General features: G+C 46.4%; 1 protein-coding gene across 1 annotated transcript; it reads left to right on the forward strand.

Annotated features, from left to right (window-relative positions):
- Position 1: 1 nt before the first annotated feature.
- VWA2 (von Willebrand factor A domain containing 2) lies at positions 2–20,150 on the forward strand (the record flags this gene model as incomplete). The annotated part of the gene is given in 17 exon segments (XM_079535938.1): positions 2–17; positions 1,867–2,113; positions 4,929–4,987; positions 5,367–5,441; positions 6,179–6,312; positions 7,115–7,224; positions 11,593–11,787; positions 11,919–12,049; positions 12,812–12,944; positions 13,750–13,805; positions 14,404–14,511; positions 15,053–15,634; positions 15,940–16,362; positions 16,365–16,481; positions 19,457–19,579; positions 20,032–20,039; positions 20,043–20,150. Coding segments are annotated over 17 exon segments (2,625 nt in total).
- Positions 20,151–21,196: the final 1,046 nt, after the last annotated feature.

Raw genomic sequence — 21,196 nt, forward strand, 5'->3', positions numbered from 1 at the left:
CATGTGGGAGCAGGAAGGTAATAGCTAACTGAAACACTGAAGATAAGAGAAAGGAATATGCCAGTTGTTTTCTAGGGTTTTCTAAGGGATTACAGCCATATTGGAACAGCCTGAAACTGAGAAGACAGCATACAGATCACACAGGTTCCATTAGCCTATGCTTTGCCACACATCCAACTCCGTTTTTTTTGTTTGTTTGTTTTGGGGATGAGGTTGCAGAGTTTTGTTTTGTTTTCTCTTCTGGAGCATAAGGGCTCAGGATGTTAGCTTTTATGTCTGCTGTGTGAGGGTAGTTGCTGTGTTTGCATAAACTGCAGCATGCAGGCAGTGGCAACTGGATATTTCAGTAACAAAGCTGTGTTTTGCTGTGGATTCAGCTTGACAGCTGTATGTGTAAGGAAGCTTGAGATAGATGTGTATTTCAGGTGGCACGGATGAATATTAATGCATGCCACATTCTGTCATGGAGCAAGGGGTGAGAATTTGTGTTCAGAATATTGGAACTTGTAGCTGTTTGATAGTTTCAAGAGCTTTACCTCTTGGTAAATAATTAACATCCTCAGTCTTAAGAGTATTCCATTACTGTGGTCATAGAATTATCTTTAAAAGGAAAAAAGTCAGAATTCAGGTGTGTTCTTTAAAGATTTCATCATAGAAAAGAACTGCAATTCAATGAACTGATGTGGAATTTGGCTGAATTTTGTAGTTTTAGGAACTGCCTTAATCTGAAAGCACACAAATTGTTTTATTGCTATTTCTAATACTTTTTCTCCCACAGCTTAAAAAACATGAACAGGTTCTCCTCTTCCTGTTAAACAAACACCACAATCCAGACAGATACAAAGAAATGAAAAAGATGTTGGAAAGCTGAGTCTGAAGTTCTGTTCAGTTTATATGGAATCATGGAATCACAAGGTTGGAAAGGACCTACAAGATCATCTTCTTTGGAAGAGCAGTTTTATTCGTTGTACTAAAAATGAGTTGCTTCCTCTGTTGCTTAAATAACTGTATCACTATGTATATTTGGTTATCAAATGTATAACGTTAACGATTTCAAAGCTGCAAGCTGAATTTTTTGTTCTGTTTTTGTTTGGTAGCTCGCTGTTGATAAGCTTTTTTTGTTTTTATTTTGCTGTTGAACGCACATAAGTTTATGGAATTGTCACAGCATCTTGAAAATACCCTGTTAAATTAAAAATGATTGTAATCATAAAGTTCAACTTTGGTACGATTGAAACTCAACTCTTTGGAAGGGTTGGGTAACTGCAGGACAGGGGGAAATGGTTTTAAGTTGAGGGAGGGAAGATTTAGGTTGGATGTCAGGGGGAAGTTCTTTACAGAGAGAGTGGTGAGGTGCTGGAACAGCTGCCCACAGAGGCTGTGGATGCCCCGTCCCTGGAGGTGTTCAAGGCCAGGTTGGATGGGGCCCTGGGCAGCCAGGTCTGGTATTAAATGGGGAGGTTGATGGCCCTGCATGTGGTGGGGGTTGGAGATTCGTGTCCTTGAGGTCCCTTCCAACCCTGGCTGTTCTGTGATTCTGTGATTGATTTTACTTAAACAACTCTATCTTAGCCTTACTAGTCTTTCAACTTAATTTTAGGCCTCTGTAAAGTTAGACAGCATCGTTAAAGGCTGCCTTCTTGGTTTCCACCACTTTCACACTAATAGAGCAGTCCTCAGCTGATTGATTCAAGTTTCTCTATTGCAGCTGACCCTTGCTATTCTGCCGTCATTGCTGTGCTTTCCATTGCATTACACACCTCTAGGTGATACACCCACTGTGTAATATAAATGCTGTGATAGAAACTACCATTAAAGTACTTTTAAGTAGAAGAGCATCAGTGGCAGCGGCCCTAAACCCTCCAGGTGTGCCCTCACCATGCAACATAAGGCCACAACGCCCCTTTTTACATCACATCCTCGGAGTATTTAAAGACCACCTTTCTCCCAGCTCTAAAAGACGGCTGAGCGCACAGCGCCGATGTGCCGCACGGCTGTATCCCACCACGACCTGCGGGGCGGGCCGGGCAGAGGCAGGGCTCCGTTCCCGGCTCCTCCTCCTCCCCGCGGAGCCGCCGAGGGTCGCGCAGAGCCCGGCGTGGAAGCGCCGCCGGTGAGCCCCGCTCCGGGGATGGGTACGGGGAGCCGGGGGGCCGCACATGGGGAACCGCAGGCGGGCGTTAGTTAGGGGATGAAGGAGCATCGCCCCGAAGCCATGTGTTTATGGGGCAGCAGACAGCCAGACTTTGCCGTGCTTTGCTGCTCTCGGGTGAGTCGTTTCTGTGGGGTGCGGTAGGGGAGAGGTGCTGAGCGTGCCGGGGCAGCTCCCAGACGGGCTGTGCCTCGCGTCTTGAGTTTAGACTGTCTGCAGAAGACGCAAAGACTGGAGGAGCCCAAGCGATGTCTGCAGCGCGCCTAGGCGAAGAGCTGAGAACGCTTTCAGCCTTCGGCTGTATGCAGCGGGGCTTTTCCTGGCGTGGCGCGATGGCTGCAGGTACAACTGGGTGAAATAAGTGAAGAAAAAAAAAATCTCCTGCTCCTATCCTGGTTCTGTAGAAAAATTGACTGTGGAAGATTCCTGCATTGTGAGGCTCCTTTAGGAAGGCTTTGCCCTGCAGTGCATGCAGGTAGCAGCCTGTGCACATCTGCAGGAGTGGTGCCATGGCAAAGGCTGGCCCTGCAGCTTACAGGGCTCCTCATTGCACGTTGCTCTGTCAGAAGGGTCAAACAGGAGTGAGGCATGGTGTGCTGAGGTGGAGACGGTCCGTCTCATAGCCATGAGACAAGAGGGAATGGCCTCAGTGCAGCAGGGGAGGTTCAGGTTGGATATTAGGGAAAAATTACAAGAGCATTGAGACAATTGGCACAGGCTGCCGAGGGAGGTGGGGGAGTCACTGTTCCTGCAGTGTTCAAGAAACAGAGATGTGGAGACATGGTCAGTGGGCACGGTGGGGATGGACTGATGGTTGGACTGCATGGTCTTAGAAGTCTTTTCTAACCCTAATGATTCTACATCCTGAGAGCTGAATTGAATAACATTGATGATAGCAGTCCAGCCTGTGCTGTAGGTAGTCAATACAATTTTAGGCTTGAAAAGCTACAGTTCGCCCTTTTCAGTTTTGGATGTATGGGGAAGGACAAAGCAGAGCTCTTTCCTCAAGAGGAAGGTTTGCTGAGGCACAGGGTGCTGATCCTCACCCATCTGCTTAGCAACTGCTTGCACCTGCCCATGGTGCAGGTCCATCACTCGCTGATCTGCCTCAGCTGTGGCTGCTCCTGGCTGGGACTTGCTGAGTGGGCACCTCTGCAGCTGTTCAGAGCTGCAGAAGATGATTGTAGGATTCACACCTGTGCCCAGTGCCTTGAATTAGCTCCCAACCTGGTACACTACCACGTCCTCTGCGTTTTTTGATGACCTTGGTGTAGTTATATTTGTGTCTTTCTTTACCTTATGCTGTGGCTGATTTATCTCAAGATACCGGGTTCACACAGGTTCTCTCCTCCCCAGCCATCCCACAAAGCATTTCCTCCTATATTCACGCTCAGTACCCACTGCTGGAAGCAAGCACTCCATGCCTGGACTGCTCGGGAGGGCTCTGGCTCCCTGGGATGCCCTTGGACGGGGCATCCAGCAGAGGATCAAGAAGAGATGTTCATGGAGTGCACTTTCTCTGGGCAGGGGAAAAGCCCGTTGAAGCTGTTACTTAATGCAAAGCCAGGTGTTCTGGATAAAGTAGCTTGGTTTTGTAGAGCATCTTATGACAATTTTAATCTAATTTCTCACTTGTAGAAGAACATCAATGGAAGCTGTAGAGTGATGTTTTGGTGTGTATTTGAGCACTAGTTAAACGTTTCCTCATCCTCTTCTTCCTCCTCCCTGCAGCTCTGCCTGCTGTTCCCCCCTTAGCTATCCCTAGCCAGGGCAGAGTGGGTGCCTGGGGCTCCCCATAGATGTGTCCCACCTACCTCTTAGCTGCCTACTGAGGAGATGAAGCATCCCGAACTGTGTGTGTTCCAACCTGTGCCTTACTTAGGAAACCAAAGAAACCTCTCAAGCCCTCACTGTTTTGCATGAAAACATCCCCAGATCCCCCACAGCTGTCCCCTCTGGCTGCAGGTCGAGGCTTGCCATTCCTCTGGTGTTGTCTGCTCTGGGATTAGCTCCTAAAAAGGTGTCCTGGGGTTATGGCAGGAGCATGACCTTCCATCCTAGGCACATGCTGGAGCTACTGAGGGGCACAGGGGCTGCCTTGATGGAGGTGTGGTTTGTGTTCTCCTCCCTTCACTTGAGCAAACCTGAGATCTGTTAATTTGGCCAGGTGATGCTTGTGAAACACTGGAAACTGGAAGCTGCAGGCCATGAAGTCTGGGCCATGACCAGGACACTGGGGTGGGTGCCAGAATGCTCTAGAGAGTACACACAGCCCTCTTCATCTGGAGAAAAAATAAATACATGTATTGCAAATTGAAATCCATTGCACACTGGATCTAAATCTGGGCCTGCTTGGGAGTGCTGCTGCAGTCCACCAACAAAGCAATGGCAGCCGTTCTGATTTTGGAGGAACAAAATGAGCAGAAAACTGACCTTTACACATAAAAGCGTCTCCACAGCAAGCCAGTCCTCAGAAAATAGAAGGCTGGAAGAGCCTGTGGCTGGGTGTTGTTGGGGATGGGCAGTCCTTCCTTCCTTGCAAAACTGCTTTCTGTTGTGGGACGAGCACATGGGAGGAACTTTTTCCTCTATCATTCCTTCTATTTGGATGCTTTTCCACCTATTTCCTACCCTTCTCCCCATTGCTTTTGCCCTGAGCACGTGTTTCATAACTCTTCACGTGAGACAGTCAGCAAAGAGATGTTAGCTGTAGGTAAAGAAACCTACTTTAGGAATTGGGTTAATTGGGTTCCTTTCCTTTTATTCTTTATTTCAGATTTGTCACCATGAACCTCTTGCCATTCGAGTCCCTCTGTGTTTTCCTGCTTCCCCAAGGTATTGAAAGCCATCTTTTTGCATCAGGAGTTTCTGTGGCAAATGTTTCCCTACTTCCAGATGGAGTTCTTTGTGGGAGGGATGAGCTGAACCAGGAGAGTTTGGGTAAAGCTCTGAAATGAGGGAAAAAGCAATACCTTTAGAAATAGCTTTTCAAACATGTGACAGATTGGTATGTGAAGAGTCTGTTCCAAACAAAAGCTGATTATTTTGATACTCACAGTTCATAGATGTCTCCAGTTGCAGCTGCGTGGTGTGTATGTGCCTCTGATTGTGATCTCTAGAGCCAAACCTGCCCCAGCTCTCATTCTTGGAGTTCTCTCATTTTTTTAAAGGCAGTTTCTAGTGTTGATGGGTGATTATCTGATTGGTCCCACAGTTTGGTTGGCATCGGGCACGCAGGAAATCTATGCTGACCAGGAAACGATTGGCAAGATCTCAGCTGCTGGCCAATGTAAGTTTGTTTTTATAGAGCGAGTCCTCTACCTTCTGAATTCTATGTCAATGCCTTGAAAAGGTCTCTGCGGAGTGGGCAGGCTGCCAACGAGCTCTGTCAAAGATGCTGGGGAGCTGGTCTGTTTCTGCAAGCAGGGGTGACACAAGGGCAAGTCTCTGAAGGTGGGATAATGGGCAGATCTTTGGGAGACGTCTCTTCAGTGCCTTGCAACTGCTCTGAGAGTTTGTTTAGAAAACCAGAGTGTGCTTTGGAAAGCGTGCTGTAGATGAAGGAAAGTGTGCTGTAGATGAAGCACATCTGGCTCAGCGGGATGTGGTGCATACTGTATATGCCTTGCAATTCTCTCCTGTGCCTCAGGCTGGAGATGGGGCTCCCCCTGTGCTTGTGGTCTCTCTACATCCACCTATCAGAGCTGCTGGCTCAGTTGCTTTGCTTGGGTTCACAGCACCATGCTTGGAACCTGAAATCTGAAATGTCAGGGGAAAGTCTTGTGAACTATGAGCACTGAACAGAACAGGAAGGGGGGAGCATGCAGGGCTTGGTCTGGGAGCGTGGAACTGCTCCAGTGTGTTCTGTAGGGCCAACTATCTGCATTTTTTCCATTTGCTTCTAAAAGGTAAGACAAATTCAGGTGATTTTATTTCTTTTTCTTTTTTTCATTGTTTTTTACAACATCTGCCTACCCACATTCTGCAGTCACCTGTGACCCAAGCGTGTATCTTGTTCTTTCCTAGTGATGTGGTGCTCAGCTTCTGTTGATATCCTTTTCCTCTTGGATGGCTCCTACAGCATTGGCAGAGGCAGCTTTGAAAGATCGAAGCACTTTGCTGGCAAGCTCTGTGATGCCCTGGACATCCATCCGGGCAGGGTGAGTGTTGGGAACGATTCCTTTTGCTTTCAAGCAGCTTGATGAAGTGTGAGAGGGCCAGTGGAAACTTATTGAGTGAAATGGCAAAATTCAACCTAGCAGCTGCATGAGTAACAGCAGGTCTTGGCCAGATGCCCTGTTGTTTTATCCCTGCAGATATATCTGCAGAATCTGCAGAATACCTGCAGATTCTGGGGGCTGCTTTCTTAAATGCTATACTTTTCCTAGTCTTTCTGTTAATCCTTAAATAGGACTGAAAATCAGTAGCCTTTTTAGCTTTGAAGATGTCACATTCCACTAAACTTCTTCTAAGGCTTCAGTGCAATATTCTGGGCAATATAAATGTTTTTGCCAGTTTATGTTTTTGGGCATTTTCAACTATAGTGAATGGTTTTAGGGCAGGCAATGGAAAAATAATTGCCTGCTGTGCTCAGTGCAAGAAGGGGCTGCTGTTCGTAATAGAAACGCTGCCCCCAGCACATTAAATTGGTTTGGTATAAAAGATGTTGTGTATAAACTTACTATGTTTTTGAGGCTCTAAGCTGCTCTGAGAGGATAAATACAGATCTTGCAGCTGTAGCAGAGGCTTCCATGTTGTTTGCAGCTGAGCTTTTTTTGCCTTGTTTATAATCTGTACAGATATTACTGTGCTCTTTTCTGAAGTTCATTTAGAGTGCCAGGAGTTTGACATGCAAAACAGTGTTTGTTGTGATAGGATTTAGTGTTCTCCAATCTGTAAATTGTTCAAAAGAGTGACACCCACACAGACACTTTTCTTTCATACTCTAACCTTTCCTTTTAGGTCCGCGTAGGAATGGTACAGTTTAGTTCTGCTCCCCACCTTGAGTTCTCATTGGATTCCTACCTAACCAAACAACAAGTGAAAGAGAGGATCAAGAGGACAGTGTTCAGGTCAGCTTATTCTGAAGGTCTTCTCTTTTTCTGGGCTGTGAATGATTTCTGGACTGAGAATTTCCTGAAGTGTAGACGTTGGCACCTCAGCTGTATGTATACCAGTGTGGTGCACTCAGGAAAGGGGATGAATGTCCAGTGCCTGTGATCTTTGATGCATGGGCTGTCTTTGTCACTGCAGGCTGATAGGGATGAAGGCTTTCAGCATCCCTCTGTAAGGTGGTCAATAGAAGAGCGTGAGCGTTTCTGTGCTGGGCAGTGGGTTACGTCCTTCCTCAGGCAGGAGGTGCTGGGTTGGTGCACCCTGCCATCGTTTGCAGGGCTGCTGCAGGGATGTGCTCACATATCCACAGCCATGGCTTATAGAAGCAGCAGCAAGCATTGTCTTCCCATCCATCTAAGCATTGGCAGGGCAGTGTGCAGCTTGCATTTCTGGTGATTACAATTTCCTTTGTCCTCGGAGGTAGTGATGAATTGCTAGTCCCTTGAAATCTGTGCATGTGTTCCTGCTGAATTCAAGAGGATCTGGTTTTCAGACAGAAGCCTTTTTCTTCCTGAATGTTAAGACTTGGATGTGTTCCCATGACCTCAGGAAATGGAGCAAGAAGCCCAGAAACTCTCAGAGGCTCTCAAAACCCAAACTTTTAATCTCTGAGTAATATTTTCAGATTTAGAAAGGATCTGACATCTACCCCAAATAACTCTTGTTCTGATGAAAGGAGTGTTGATACAGCCTGCAGGTGCCTGCTCCTTCTTTTGTCCATCTGCACCAGTGCTGCAGATTGGCTGGGCATTTCTCAGGGATGTCTGCTGCTCTCAGCATACTGCAAGCATACTGATCAGTTTTGACTTCCAGACAAGATCAGTTGGCTGGGTTTTGTTGCACTACTTTTGATAAGCTTATAAAATCTTGTATAATGTTACAGAGAAAGCTTTGCAGAAAGCAAGACGCATTTCCTTTCCTTGGCTGTGGCTTAGGGGTGTGTGAGAGCAGCAAAAGAGCAGCAGTGTTCAGTGCCTGGCAGTGAAATTCCTTGATGACAACAGAAGGATGCTGACAGATCAAACAGAAATAATGATCTTGCGCTTGGCCATTTCATCTAGTTTAAATGAAAACCTGACATTTCAAAGTAGATAAAATAGTTACAGACAGATTCCAGTTGGCTTCTGAAGAAGGAGGGTGTTTGGTGTCTTGGTTGAAAGCCTTCCTGATGCGCTCCTGATGAGCCTTTGGCCAGCAAGGCATTTCCCAGCCTCATCCCCTGCTCCTGATGCAGTGCTGAGAGAAGCAGCCCCAGGCTGTGGAGAGGCAGTTGTTGATTTATTCCGAGACAGACGGTCTCTTTCTGTGAATTTCATCCAAATAGCTTTTGAATGCAAGATTCAAAAGGCCAGATTAACTAAATTTGGCAGTGATCTCAGAAGCAAAATCTCTTATAAATTTGTTTCATGCAAGTTCGGTCACAGTAGAGAAACCTTAGTGCTCTTTCTGAGGAAAGGTAGCAGGTGAAGTCTGCATCAACTTTGGCTTCAAAAAGTCCTTATTGGATGTGTGTTTAAGGCCTTCATCCACTGTGCCACAAGCCAGTGAAACTCCAATTGCAGATCAAAAAGAAAGCGAGTTTAACGAGCTTTGATGCATGGAGACTCTTTATTAAGTTTTTCTAATCCTTGGTGCTCCTGAAAGCACAGTTTGCTGTGTCCATCAAGATGTTGTCACCAAACTGTGCACGGTATATTTTCCCTCATGCCCTGCACTTATCACTGAAGCATCTGACAGTTGCTGACATCTGGTGAGAAAAAAGGCTGATGTGGACAGACCATGAGCACACAGTCGCTGTGCATGCTCTGAGATGGTGGAGAGCAGAAAGAATTTTGAACTGAAATGGCCTGGCAGGTACTGGGTTAGAAAGTCTGTGTGAAAATCAGAGAGTAGACAGAAAAGCATGAACATGGGGGACTGGAACTTGGTGATCCTTGAGGTCCCTTCCATCCCAAGCAATTCTATGATTCTGTGAACTTGGGTATGATCACATGCTTTTCTAGAACAAGCAAACCAGATAGTAAAGCAAAAGAAGAATGTTCAGAAAGGAAATGGGAGTGTGAGTGTCTCAGCACAGTTGGAGGAGGTGCCTCCGAGAAGCTGCTGACACTTTTTTGTTTTGGCTCCCCTTGCTTGCTCTGGCTGGAAATAAAAGCAAGCCTGTAAGGCTGTCACGGGAAGAGATTTATAGCACAGCTTCGTGGGCAGAATTAGGTGACAGATGGAATGTCTCCTCTCATCTAGCAGCTTAGTTATCAGCAGGTCTGGAGCGTGTTCCTAGAGAGATGGGCTCTGTCTGATATTGCAAGTCCAGTCAGGGACGGCATACTACAGAGCTGTTGTGTTGTGCCAGTGGAGAACTACCAAGAAAGGTGAGACTTTCTCCTGCCTTTCTTTGCCCAGAGAGGTGGTGGATGCCCCATCCCTGGAGACATTCAAGATCAGGTTCTAAGCACTTGATCAAGCTGTAGGTGTCTCTGTTCATTGCAGGGGAGTTGGAGCACATGACCCTTAAAGGTCTCTTCCAACTCTAAGGATTTTATGGATCTAAGAGCCATCCTCTGCCTCATCTTCAAGGTCCCTGTTAGGTTACCCATAGCTTTTGCTGAAGTAAGTCTTTGTTGTTTTTGTTGTGTATATTCCTGCTAGAGATTGTCATGTCATGTATCATTTTTATGACATTTAATGGTATGTGGAACGTGGAGCTCACCCTTGAGTAGGCATCTGAAACAGTCTTTTCAAGTTAAGTCTTGTAAGCATAGAACAGTCTGTGCCCCACAGAGCTCGCTGTCAAGTACTACTATGTAAAACTATGTAAAAGTGCAGCATATAAAGACAGCCACATCTTGTATTCTCTCTTGTGTATGCACAGCAGTCCTCTTCTTCTTGTCCTCTATAGCAGCAGAGCACAATAGCAATTAAATCGCACCTTTGGGGGGAAAAAAAAAGAAAGGATTCTTTGGCAAGCTGTACCTTGTTTTCTGAAGTGGCTTTTAAGGTTGCTTTGCTTGCGAGTTATTTCGCAGCTGCGAGGCTTGAGGTCTGCCATTCCCCAACACTTAGCAACAACCTATTTTACCAAGTTGGTATGTATCACTGCTGGAATGTTGTGCCTTGGCACCTGGGTCTTGGTGCTTTGTTACGGTGAGGATCAACAAGTATTGAGCTAATTACTTCCTACCCAGAAGCATTCCCTTCTCCTGGGCTGAATTCAAGGGCTGCCAAAATACTGAGATGGCTGGCATGCATCCACAAACTGCTTCTGTGGGGCCGGGCAAGAGGGAGAAAATGGTTTATCACAGGATACAAGTGAGTTGAAAAGGATAACTCATTGTGTTTAAAATGACCTGATGCCTGTTTCACATGATCCCATCTTGAGAAGTGCTGTGTGCAGCCTGTATGAATGCCAGTGGCTGATGCAGCTTCTCTGTTGTACCAGTGCTGCTGGCATAAAACGAGGTGAAGGTATTGCTTTCAATTGAGTTTAGTGGTGGTGTAGACAGCTAGAGCATCAGGTGGCTTTTCTTTATGCTTACTTTGCTAAGGGGGTACTGGCGAAGCCCTGAAGAAAACATGCTTTGTATTTGTTCCTTCTGAGTTTCTGGGGACACGCTAAGAAGCTTTCAGCATTTGTATTTTCAGAAGCTTTCCTACAGGATGGATAAGTTAACCCCTAGATTAGCACAGGAGAAAAAGGCACAGACTTCCTGCACACTGCTGGACTGCAGGCTTTTGGTCACAGTCTGCAGTGCATAGCTCTCCTGCTGTAGGTCATGGTCTCAGAACTGCAGAAGATCCACCGGAGGAAAAGGGATGACATATAGCAAGAGTGCAGAGCTCTCCTATGCATCAGGAGAAAACAAACACCAACATCACAGAAGTTTTCCATGTTCTGCCCTGCGGTGCTATGTTTCTGACTGGAATTTAAGAGGTTATTGTTAAACAGTGTTTTCAGATGGCTCTTAAAGGAACTTCAGGTGGAAAAACAGAAGTAATTGAGGTGTCTATCACAGCTGGAAATAATGTAAGTATCCTATAGGTCTGGTTACTGCTCTGGTTGCAGGAGTGCTCTGCTGTGCTAAGTCTTCTGGAGACAGCTCTAGATTGAAAAGGAGAGAGGCAAGGATAGATAGGTAGGGCCTATGGAAAGGTGACAAAAAATGACAGGATTAGACATCTCTCTGGATGCCCTGTATGGCAACAGACAAAAATATGCAAAGCTCATCATTACTGAGGGATGGAAATTTGAAAATCAACAGGCAAATTCAGTAGCAATAGAAGAAGTTTGATTTCTGGTTTTCCCATGTTTTCTCCCTTGTCTCTAGAGGTGGCAGCACAGAGACTGGTCAGGCTCTGAAATACATTCTCCATAAGGGATTCCCTGGTGGCAGGAACTTCACTGTCCCCAAGATCCTGATCATCATTTCGGATGGGAAGTCCCAGGGCAGTACCGCAATGCCTGCCATGCAGGTGAAGGAGAGCGGGACAACAGTTTTTGCAGTGGGAATCAAGTTTCCAAGGTAGGAAACCTTCCACACATTTGGAAATGAAGGCCCAGTTCCCCAAAAGCCAAGTGTGGGGTTTTGTATTCAGTTCTTTGGGGGTGACGTAGGGCCTGGTTATACCAGCGGCTGAACCCTTTGCTCCGCAGGTGGGAGGAGCTGCATGCTCTGGCCAGTGAGCCCACTGAGCAGCACGTGCTGTTTGCCGGCGATGTCAGCGATGCAGCCAATGGTCTGTACAGTGCCCTGAGCAGCTCCATCTGCAGCGTCACCACAACAGGTAACCCCAGGCCTGGCCCTTCCTTACACCTTGCCTTTGAATTTTGTTTGAGTCACTGAGTGAGGAAAGATGAGGTGGTGTCAGAAATGGTACCTACAGCCAGGGTGTCTGAGGTCCGTGTCTTGGAGCAGTCACACTGAGCATCAGTCGCTTTGAGATAACCTGTTTCTGGTGACCAGACTTGTCAGATGCCTCTCCAGATAGCTGTAGGTTGCAGGATCCTAAGTCTTTCTGTGGCATTCACCTCAGGAAATGGGAATGCTGCTCGTTGCTCATGTCATGGGTAAAAGAGAGATTATTCCTTCTAGAGACTGTCACTTCACAGTTCATTTTTTATGACATTTCGTGGTACATAGAGCACAGAACCACTTCTTGCATAGGCACACAGCTGTGCTAAATCTTCTTTTAGACTTGGCTATGTGGTAAGTCAGGCAGTGCTCGCAAGAGATGGAAGAGACAGCCATGTGGAGACTAGAGTGGTCCATAGGTAAAAGCAAATCAAATACGTGAGTAATGAGGGCACCGGAGCACTGAAAAGTGCTGCTGAAGTCAGCAGTGCCAGTTGTGTAACAGAGCCAAGGAGGCAGAAGAGTGTGTACAAAGCTGGAATATGCTGAGATTGACCACAGAGAATTTCTCTTCTGGGGTCTCACAGAGGCACTTTTGACAGGTAGATGAAGAAAGCTAATTTGTTTCAAAGTGGGTGCTCTGTGCATGCACAGGCTCTGTATTTTTAGGCAGTTGGTTTGCTCTTTGCTACAGGTTGCAAAGTTGAATCCTTTCCCTGTGAACGCAGAACTCTGGAGACTGAGAAAGAACTGGCTGGAAGCTATGTCTGCTGGAAAGGCTCAAAGCAGCAGAATGCAGTGCATGCTTCACTGTGCCCTTTTTACAGGTGAGTCTGACACCCACATCTGACCACGGCTTTCCTGGGATGAAGACAATGCCTTCTTCAGTATGGCAAATACAAACTTGTGCTCAAGGCTTTTATTTTGTAGAATCATTTAGTTTGAAATGTCCTCTAAAATCATTGAGTCCAAAAGTCACGTCTTCTTCGATTAAGGAAATGGTGGAGAGAGTTGAAAAATCCTATGGGGAGGCATGGTTGAGGGCTGAGGTTTCCCAGTCTAAACCTTGTCTTTCTGGTTCCTATTGCAGTTGGATAAGCTAGAAGCCTGAATTAATGTTGAATAAGAAATTCACACTGCTATAAAATTTTAATTCCAATTTAGAACAAAAAAGTTAACATATTTTCTGTAGCAACTTAAAAAAATATATATCATTTGAAGCCTTAAAGATATGTCTATCATCCTTAATTCTAGAGTGGTGGAAGCATAGACTATCCTGAATTGGAAGGAACTTAAAAGGATCATCGAATCCAAATTCTGACTCCACACAGGACCACTGGAAAATCAAACCATATGTTTGAGAGCATTGTCCAAATGCTTTTTGAACTCCAGCAGTGTTATGGTAGAGTTCAAAAGCAAAAGAGCAGACTTGATAAAATGAAGTGTTTTAGTTTTGCTGCTTTACTTAGAATAGATGTTTTCTTTCAAAATATTTGTTTTGAAAAATTGCCTTTTCAAAGGAAAATTTGTTCCATTGAAAACAAATTATTACCAGCCTTGAGATTGCCTTGTTAATCTTTAAAGCCACTATAGATTTGATTGTCCTGTTCAATAATAAACTTCCCATTTCAGATTGAAAAGAGTCTCAATAAAACACCCATCCAGATGCTTCCGAACCACATGTACAGGTGGGACTATTATCTTTTTTGAATCTTATTTACAGAGCAGAAAAGGTAACAAAGAGGAGTTTTTACCCTCACTGCTAAAACTTTTGTTCTGACTGAGAGTTTGAGACACTGAGTCTGGTTGGAGGCCTGTAGGTAGTGGTGTGCCCCAGGGCTCTATACTGATTCCAGTCTCATTCAACATATTCATCAGTGACCTGGATGAAGGCACAGAGTGCATTCAGCAGGGTTATTGGTACCAAATTGGGTGGAGTGGCATATATATGCTTGAGGACTGCACTGCCATTCAGAGAGACCTTGACAGACTGGAGATGTGGGCAGAGAAGAACATAATGAAGAATGTGTTTACACAGACATAATTTCAGTGGCATTATTGCAAAGCAAAAGCAGTGAGGTTACAATCTGCTTTGCTGTCTTCACTGCTGGCAGCTGTTCCATCTGAGTGAAGATGCACACGGCCCTGCATCAGTTCATGCTGCAGGAAGATGGGCTGAAGTTTGGCCCCTTTTCCACAGTAATGGTTGTGTTTGTGTTGTCACAGGATGGGAAGGTGCATGTTCCCTGCTGACTTTACGTCTTCTCCTTCTTTGGTTCCATTTAGACCCTTGTGACTCCCAGCCTTGCCAGAATGGGGGTACGTGTGTCCCAGAGGGACTGGACAAGTACCACTGCCTGTGCCCTGTGGGATATGGAGGAGGCATACACTGTGGTAGGTGTCAACCTGACTTCTCCCTCCTTCCTTCTCAACTTGTCTTGCTGTGGTAAGTGGCCGTGGCATGGCCGTGGGAATGGCTGGACTTAGGCTGCAGCCTTTGGGCTGTACTCCAGGGGATCAGCTGAATTTTCTCTTATGCCATTTCAGTATACTGAATCAGGCCTAGTGACTGGGTCTCACCAATACTGATAATGTCACCCTGATACAACTACCTTAAATGAAGGTAGAACATGAGTAGGAGAACAGAAAAATTGGGAGGGACATAGAAGCGTTTGTCCCTGCACACATGGGCCCAGGAGGGACTCCCAGTTTGTGGAGTTCAGTATAAGCCTTTAGAGGCTTGTGTGGCATCCACCCAAAACAAAATCACTCTTGGCAGAGCTGCCCTGCAACTCAGGCCATGTCTGGCAAACCATTTAGGCTGCTGGACACAACAGACCTTTCTACACCACCAAGCTTCCATCAAGAACCAGCAGAGGCGCTCAGCATGCTTGTTTCTGCCATGCATACAAGAAACTGCTGTCTCTCTTTTCAGCGCCAAAGCTGAGCCTTGATTGTGGTGTGGATCTCCTTTTCCTGATGGACAGCTCAGCAGGGGTCACACTGGAGGGATTCCTGCGTTACAAGGCGTTCCTCAAGAGGTTCCTTCAAGCAGCAATGGGCCGGGACTCGCCTGCAAATGTGGGGGTCGCTCAGTACGATACCAACGTCAGGATACCCGTTGAAGTGGGACAACACAAGGATGTGTTTGGTCTCATGAAGAGCATTGATGCTTTGAATTTCAGCGGGGGAGGAACCCTGACGGGCAGAGCCCTGCGGTACATTGCACAGCATGGTTTTAGGAGCGCCCCAGTCTTTGCAGATGTGCTGGATGACCTCCCACGTGTGGTGGTCTTGCTCACTGACTCCAAGTCCCAAGACCCAGTGGCAGAAGCTGCCAAGTATGCAAGGGACAGAGGTCTCTTGTTGATTGGTGTAGGCAGCAGCTTTGTGAAGGCAGAGCTGGCTGAAGTGACTGGCAACCCAAAGCAGACCATTGTCTACTCAGACCCCCAGGATTTGTTCAATAGGATCCCAGAGCTGCAGAGAAGAATTTGCAGTGTGAACAATCCTGAAGGTAAGGAAGTGATGCAAGGGATGCAGGAGAAGTTTGTCAAACCAAGAGGTCTTCTGACCTCTGTTGGGGTGTAGGGGAGGTAGTAGGATGAATGTCCTCGTTTTGCTTGTGTCAGTCACAGGTGAGGCACTAAGCTTCCATCGTTGCTCTTATGATGGAGCTGTATCTGTTGATGTTAAAAGGCCTTATATCACCCTTCACAGTCAGTGATCGGCAGTAATGAAATTGGCCCACAATTTATTCCCACTGCTTTTTTTGGAATACATCTACATACTGAAAAATACAGTGTTTGCACTCTTACCCAGGCTGCCAGGTGCAGTCTCTTGATTTGGTATATGCAGTGGATGCCTCAGCTGGAGTTGGCTTGGTGAATTTTCTGCAGCTGAGGGACTTTGTCAGGAGCAGCTCTTGGCACTTCACTATCAACCGGGATGTCACCCAAATTGCCCTTGTGGCCTATGGCAGCAGAGCTTATACTGTGTTCACATTGGACACCCACACAAACAATTCAGCTCTCCTCCAAGCCATCAACCAGATGCCTTTCCTTGGAGACATTGCCTCTGCCAGCAGTGCCTTACTCCACATTAACAGAGACATGATGACAGTGCAGAAGGGAGCAAGGCCTGGTGTCAGCAAGGTGGTAGTGGTGCTCACAGATGGAGGTGGCATGGAGGATGCAGCTTCCCCAGCTCAGCAGCTGAGAGACAACGGTGTCATGGTGTTTGTGGGAACGCAGAGAGGGACACCCTGCTGAGGGTTGCTGGGTTTGCCAGTTACCTGGTGCGCATCTATTTCTATGAATACATGCAGCATTACCAAGACCTCATCATTGAAAGAATCTGTGAAGGTGAGAGCATCCTAAACTTGCTATTTATGATGCAGCAGCTTGTGGTAAACTGTAAAACAAGCACAGAGGGGACTTTCTTCTGTAGCCTGTGTTATTGTAGGCTTTATGATGTGTTAAGGAGTGATCTTGTTGTCACTTCCACTTAACAGGTGGGGAGGCCATGGTATTGAGATCTGGTGGTTGTCCAAAGCATTCCTAATGGGAATAGGAGGCAGCTTTCCCAAGGTTCAGTGCAGGCGGTGAGATGAGGCTTCATGTGACTGCTCTTTCTATCCCTGTCATGTCTATGTTCTGCCTTCACTGAAAAAAAAAAATATTGCTCTTTGTTTTTGTTTTTTGACATTGCTTTTAAATCTGTAGAATTCACTGTGCATTGCTGTAAGCTCTGTGGTGTAGCTGAGACTGAAGGGAATGCATTTCTGCAGCCACCAGTGTTGGTCCTTCAGTGAGTTCTCTGCTGGCTCCTTCAGCAGCTTTGTGCACGTGTTCCTCTCAGTGTCCCACTGTGAGACACTTAAGATTTTGTTGGCGTTGCACAGCATTTAATCCTAAATCAGGATCTGTCTGGTTTTGAAGCTTGCATGCTAGAAAACGGAGGTCTTCAGACAACTTCTGCTTAATTTTGTTTGCAGGACCAAAATCCTTGGCTCTGAGGCATTCAGGGGGGCATAATTTTCAAATATTCATGTAAAAGATTGTGCAAAACAAAAAACTGTACTTTCTTCACAATCTTGAGGACCAGTCCCCAGCTGGGAAAAAAATGAACTCTGAAGTCAAGTTTGAAACACTGATGTACTGAGTGTGAGTGCTTCCGTTTGATTGAAATGAGCTTTTCAGGGAGGAAAGCAACCTGGGTTTTTAGGCATTAGTGGTAGAGAAATGTTTTTAGTTCCTTGCTGCTCCAGCTAATCCACATCATTTCACGTTCAGAATAGTCTAACATCTGTCTTTGTGGTCTGGTGTTTTAACCCCTATGTAAGATCAGATGAAGATGCAATTAGAGCAGTGCTGTGATTAACGGCACAATCAAAGCCTGTCTTAATGTATTGGCATGCTGTGTCTCTTTTGGGGTTAGAAAAGACAGCAGAGCTATCTCTGTGGTCCGAGCAGCCTGTCTCCTGGCAGGCTTCTGCAGGCAGTTTGTACCTGGAGCTTTTCAGTCTGCATCTACTGCAATGGTATTTTCAGCTGTGTTACTATCAAAACAATCTACTGTACCATGAAATTAACCACAAGGCCACAGGTGAAGGGGAAGAGACAGCAAGGTTCAGTGATTCTGGGTAATAACGTATAATTTCCTGAGACTGAATTGTTGCTTTCATTTCATGTGCAGGTAATCACTGTTTGTACATATAGGCTGGGGCCAAGGCTGATGGAAAGATAAGCCCTTCATTCAGTCTTCTGCTCCAAGTCCAAGGCTTAATAACAGAAGCTCTGTCTGTGAAAGGACTAAAAAAAAAAAAAAAAAAAGACTTGTCATAAAAGCATATGAAAAACAGCCCCTGCCTCTGGACACCTGGAGTATTGTGTTCTGAGGCACGGCTGAAAAGAGGCTGGGAAAAATGTCTCGGGCTCTGGGAGAAAAGATCCAAAGCAATAACTATATGTAATATCTGCCTAATGAAAACACAACCTCCTGGGGTCGCTGTGGGGTGAAGTGAAAGATGCTTATTTAGGGTGATGCAGTGTTAATGGTAGGCTTGAGTGCAGGGTTAATGGTGTCTGGGCAGAACAGCATGCTTCCCCCAGCAGGGACCCCTGGGTCACACACAGCGGGCACGTGTTCAGCAGAGCAGAGACCAGGAGGGCTCTCTGGGCAGCAGGAAGGGCACGGAAGATGTGTTTGGGTATGAGGTCCCTCTGACTGTGCTGTTGTGGCTCTGCCATCAGTGCTAAATGCGAAGGCGTTCCCTTAGGGGTGCGTTGTGAGGCAGAACCCCATCTGGGATCTGTGACAAAAGGGTTGTTTGAGTCCACGTAACGTCAGCAGGAACTGAAGACTGAAATTGTTCAGATCTCAGTAAGTAGATAACTGCCAGTCGTAGGTATGTGTTTGAGTACTGATGTGTACCAGCACACCTATACAGGGAGAACGGCTATTATGTGCTATAATGTGTAGTAAGCATTCTGATGGATAGGGGGTGGAGTTTGTATTCTTTCCTTCTCCCACCTTATTCCCATTGTCTGTTTTTTCCTACTGTGGAGCAAAGGACAAGGCTGCAGGTCCAGACTGCACCATGCAGTGGTTTGGTAAAGGAATTTCACACCCTTCCCAGCTCTGCTGCAGGGATGCCAGAAGGCTGCAAGCAAATTCCTCTGGGATGCTGCTACTTAGCCCAGTGCATTCACAGCATGGAGCCCTGCCAGCCCTGCTGACAGCTGAGCTCTGTTCTCTTAAGGGGGCTGGGAAATCTGTCACATACTTCAAAAGAACAGAGCTAATAACAGCTTAGGCTTGTGGGCTTTTCTCTCTAATCTCCAAGAAAAAAAAAAAAAAGCCCTGAAATATTTCTTTTGTTTTTTTCACTCATTTGTGAATGATTTCTTGTTCTTGCTTCCCTCACATATAACCTCAGCTCCTCTCCAGAGCACAGCAGGGTTTGAACTCCAGAGGTATTTGGGGTTGTAAACTGCTTGGGGCGTGTGTCCTGCTCTGCATTGGCAATGTCTGGACCTGGGGGCTTAAATGTGCTTGTGCGTTCAGCACACGGCTCTGAAGATGCTCCATTTTAGAATCATGTAGCAAAGCCAGCCTTTCTCTTCCATAGTTTAAACACAAAGGAGTTTGTTGCAGGCTTACACTCTCTGCCAAATTTGTGTGTATCACGTTCTGCTTTCCCCAGATGATGTTTTCTGGGGGTTGGGTTATTTAATTGCTGTCATTGTTCTCTGAAGCATTGCTAATGGATGTGCATTTAACAGTTAATACTCCATCAATATGCCTGACCCCACTGTTCTGTCTGTGTTTGTTGCAGAAGCAAAAAGCCCTGTGAACCTGTGCAAACCCAACCCGTGCATGAACCAGGGCGTGTGCATCCCCAGGCCGGGAAGCTACTGGTGTGAATGTCATGGCTGGGAAGGACTCCACTGCGAGAGCAGTAAGGCTCAGGGGATGACAGCTGCAACACCTGCCCAGCCCCACTCAACCCATCCCAAATCTCCACCTCTTCCTTAGCAGAGAGCTGGCTGTAGTTCCCTGTCAGCTGTTTGGTGGCTGGGTCTTGGTGCTGGGGGGACGTGAGTGACATGGAGAGTAGAGATATTTGGGATGCTGAGCTGCACTGTTTTACACGTTCACTAAGCGAGTTAAAGATTGAGAAGGTCTAATAATTTTGGTAGTCCTCCCCTCCATTTGTTTCCCTTTCCCTGGGCTGTGCTAGAAGAAACCCTTATCATGGCTTCTAATGTCTGTGAGATGTTAGACATCAGGCCCAGCAGGTTTGCTTCTAACATCTGTGAGCTAAGGCTCAGAAGGTGTTTGCTAGGCTGTAAGGGACTGAGCATGTTCCTAGAGCGCTTACCCACATTTGTTTCTCTTCCTCTACAACAGGAGTTCCCTGAGGTGATTCTCCAACATCTCCAGTCCTCCCTACAGACTCCCATATGCAGCAGGTTCCAGGCAGTTTTCAGCGCTTCTCTGGGGACCACCGGCACCTGAAAAGGTCCTGAGATGCTGACCCAGAAGTGCTGTGAGCTCCAGTTCTGACCCAGCAAGACATTGCTGCCCTTGGTTGAGTGACTGGGCCATTCCCAGTTCCTGCACTGCACAAACTGGGCTTTCTGGTGCTCTCTTTCTTTTGGAATCGAGTAAATATTTGATATTAAGTATTTATTTTTGGCATTTTTATGTGTAATTGTTATATTTTGAACAGACTCCTTGAGAGGTCTTAGAGTTAGACTGAAAACATGTAGACATCTGAACAATTCTGGAGCTCCCACTGATGGCAGATTATGGAGATGGCAGCTCTGGTTCCCAGAGCATAGGGGTTTTTAAGAAAGTGTTGAAGCAATAGGCTGGGTCAGACTCTGAGTCAGCTGACGTCTTGGTGTTAGCTTTTGCCTCATTCTGAAGATTTGATTGTCTTTCTAAGCTGATACTTGATCTTGGCCAGAAGTGATAATTTCAGTGCAATAACTGCAGAATGAAATCAAATACAGTCCATGGTGAGCAGGTTAGGCAGCAAGTTATGGAGTGAATGGTGTGCTGGACAGGTAAGAGGAAGAGGAGCTGGTTATGAGCCTCTGTTCTTAAGTTATCTGTGCTGCTTTTTTCTCTGAGTTCATTTGGGCCAGTCTAATAAGGTTTATCTTCATAGGCATTTTTACAGCTGCCTGTTTTGTTAAGGTTTGAAAATGGTTGGTTTTGCAAAACGTTCAATGGATTGTGTGACCCCAAAGGAGTTGCTGTGTGATTCTGCCTCCCCTTGGTGTTTCAAGCTGACCTGGTCCCCAGCACAGCAGCAGCCACTGCAGCCAGAGCTCAGCCTCTCCTGGGCTCTGATAATATTTGCATCTCCAGAGACAGTTCGGCCTCATGCTTATATCCTCCAGAGCAGCACTGGATCACCAGGTCAGTTTGCTCATAAGGCTATGAACTGTGCTCCCAAGGGTGGCAAGTCAGACTGTCACGTTGTTCTCTGCTGCTTTTCCCATGGCATCTGTCCCTGGGCACAGCCAGGGCAGCCCTAAGCAGGGACACGAGCAGTGGCTGCCGG

The sequence above is a fragment of the Tetrao urogallus genome, assembly GCF_951394365.1.
Source record: "Tetrao urogallus genome assembly, chromosome: 5".
NCBI lineage: Eukaryota > Metazoa > Chordata > Aves > Galliformes > Phasianidae > Tetrao > Tetrao urogallus.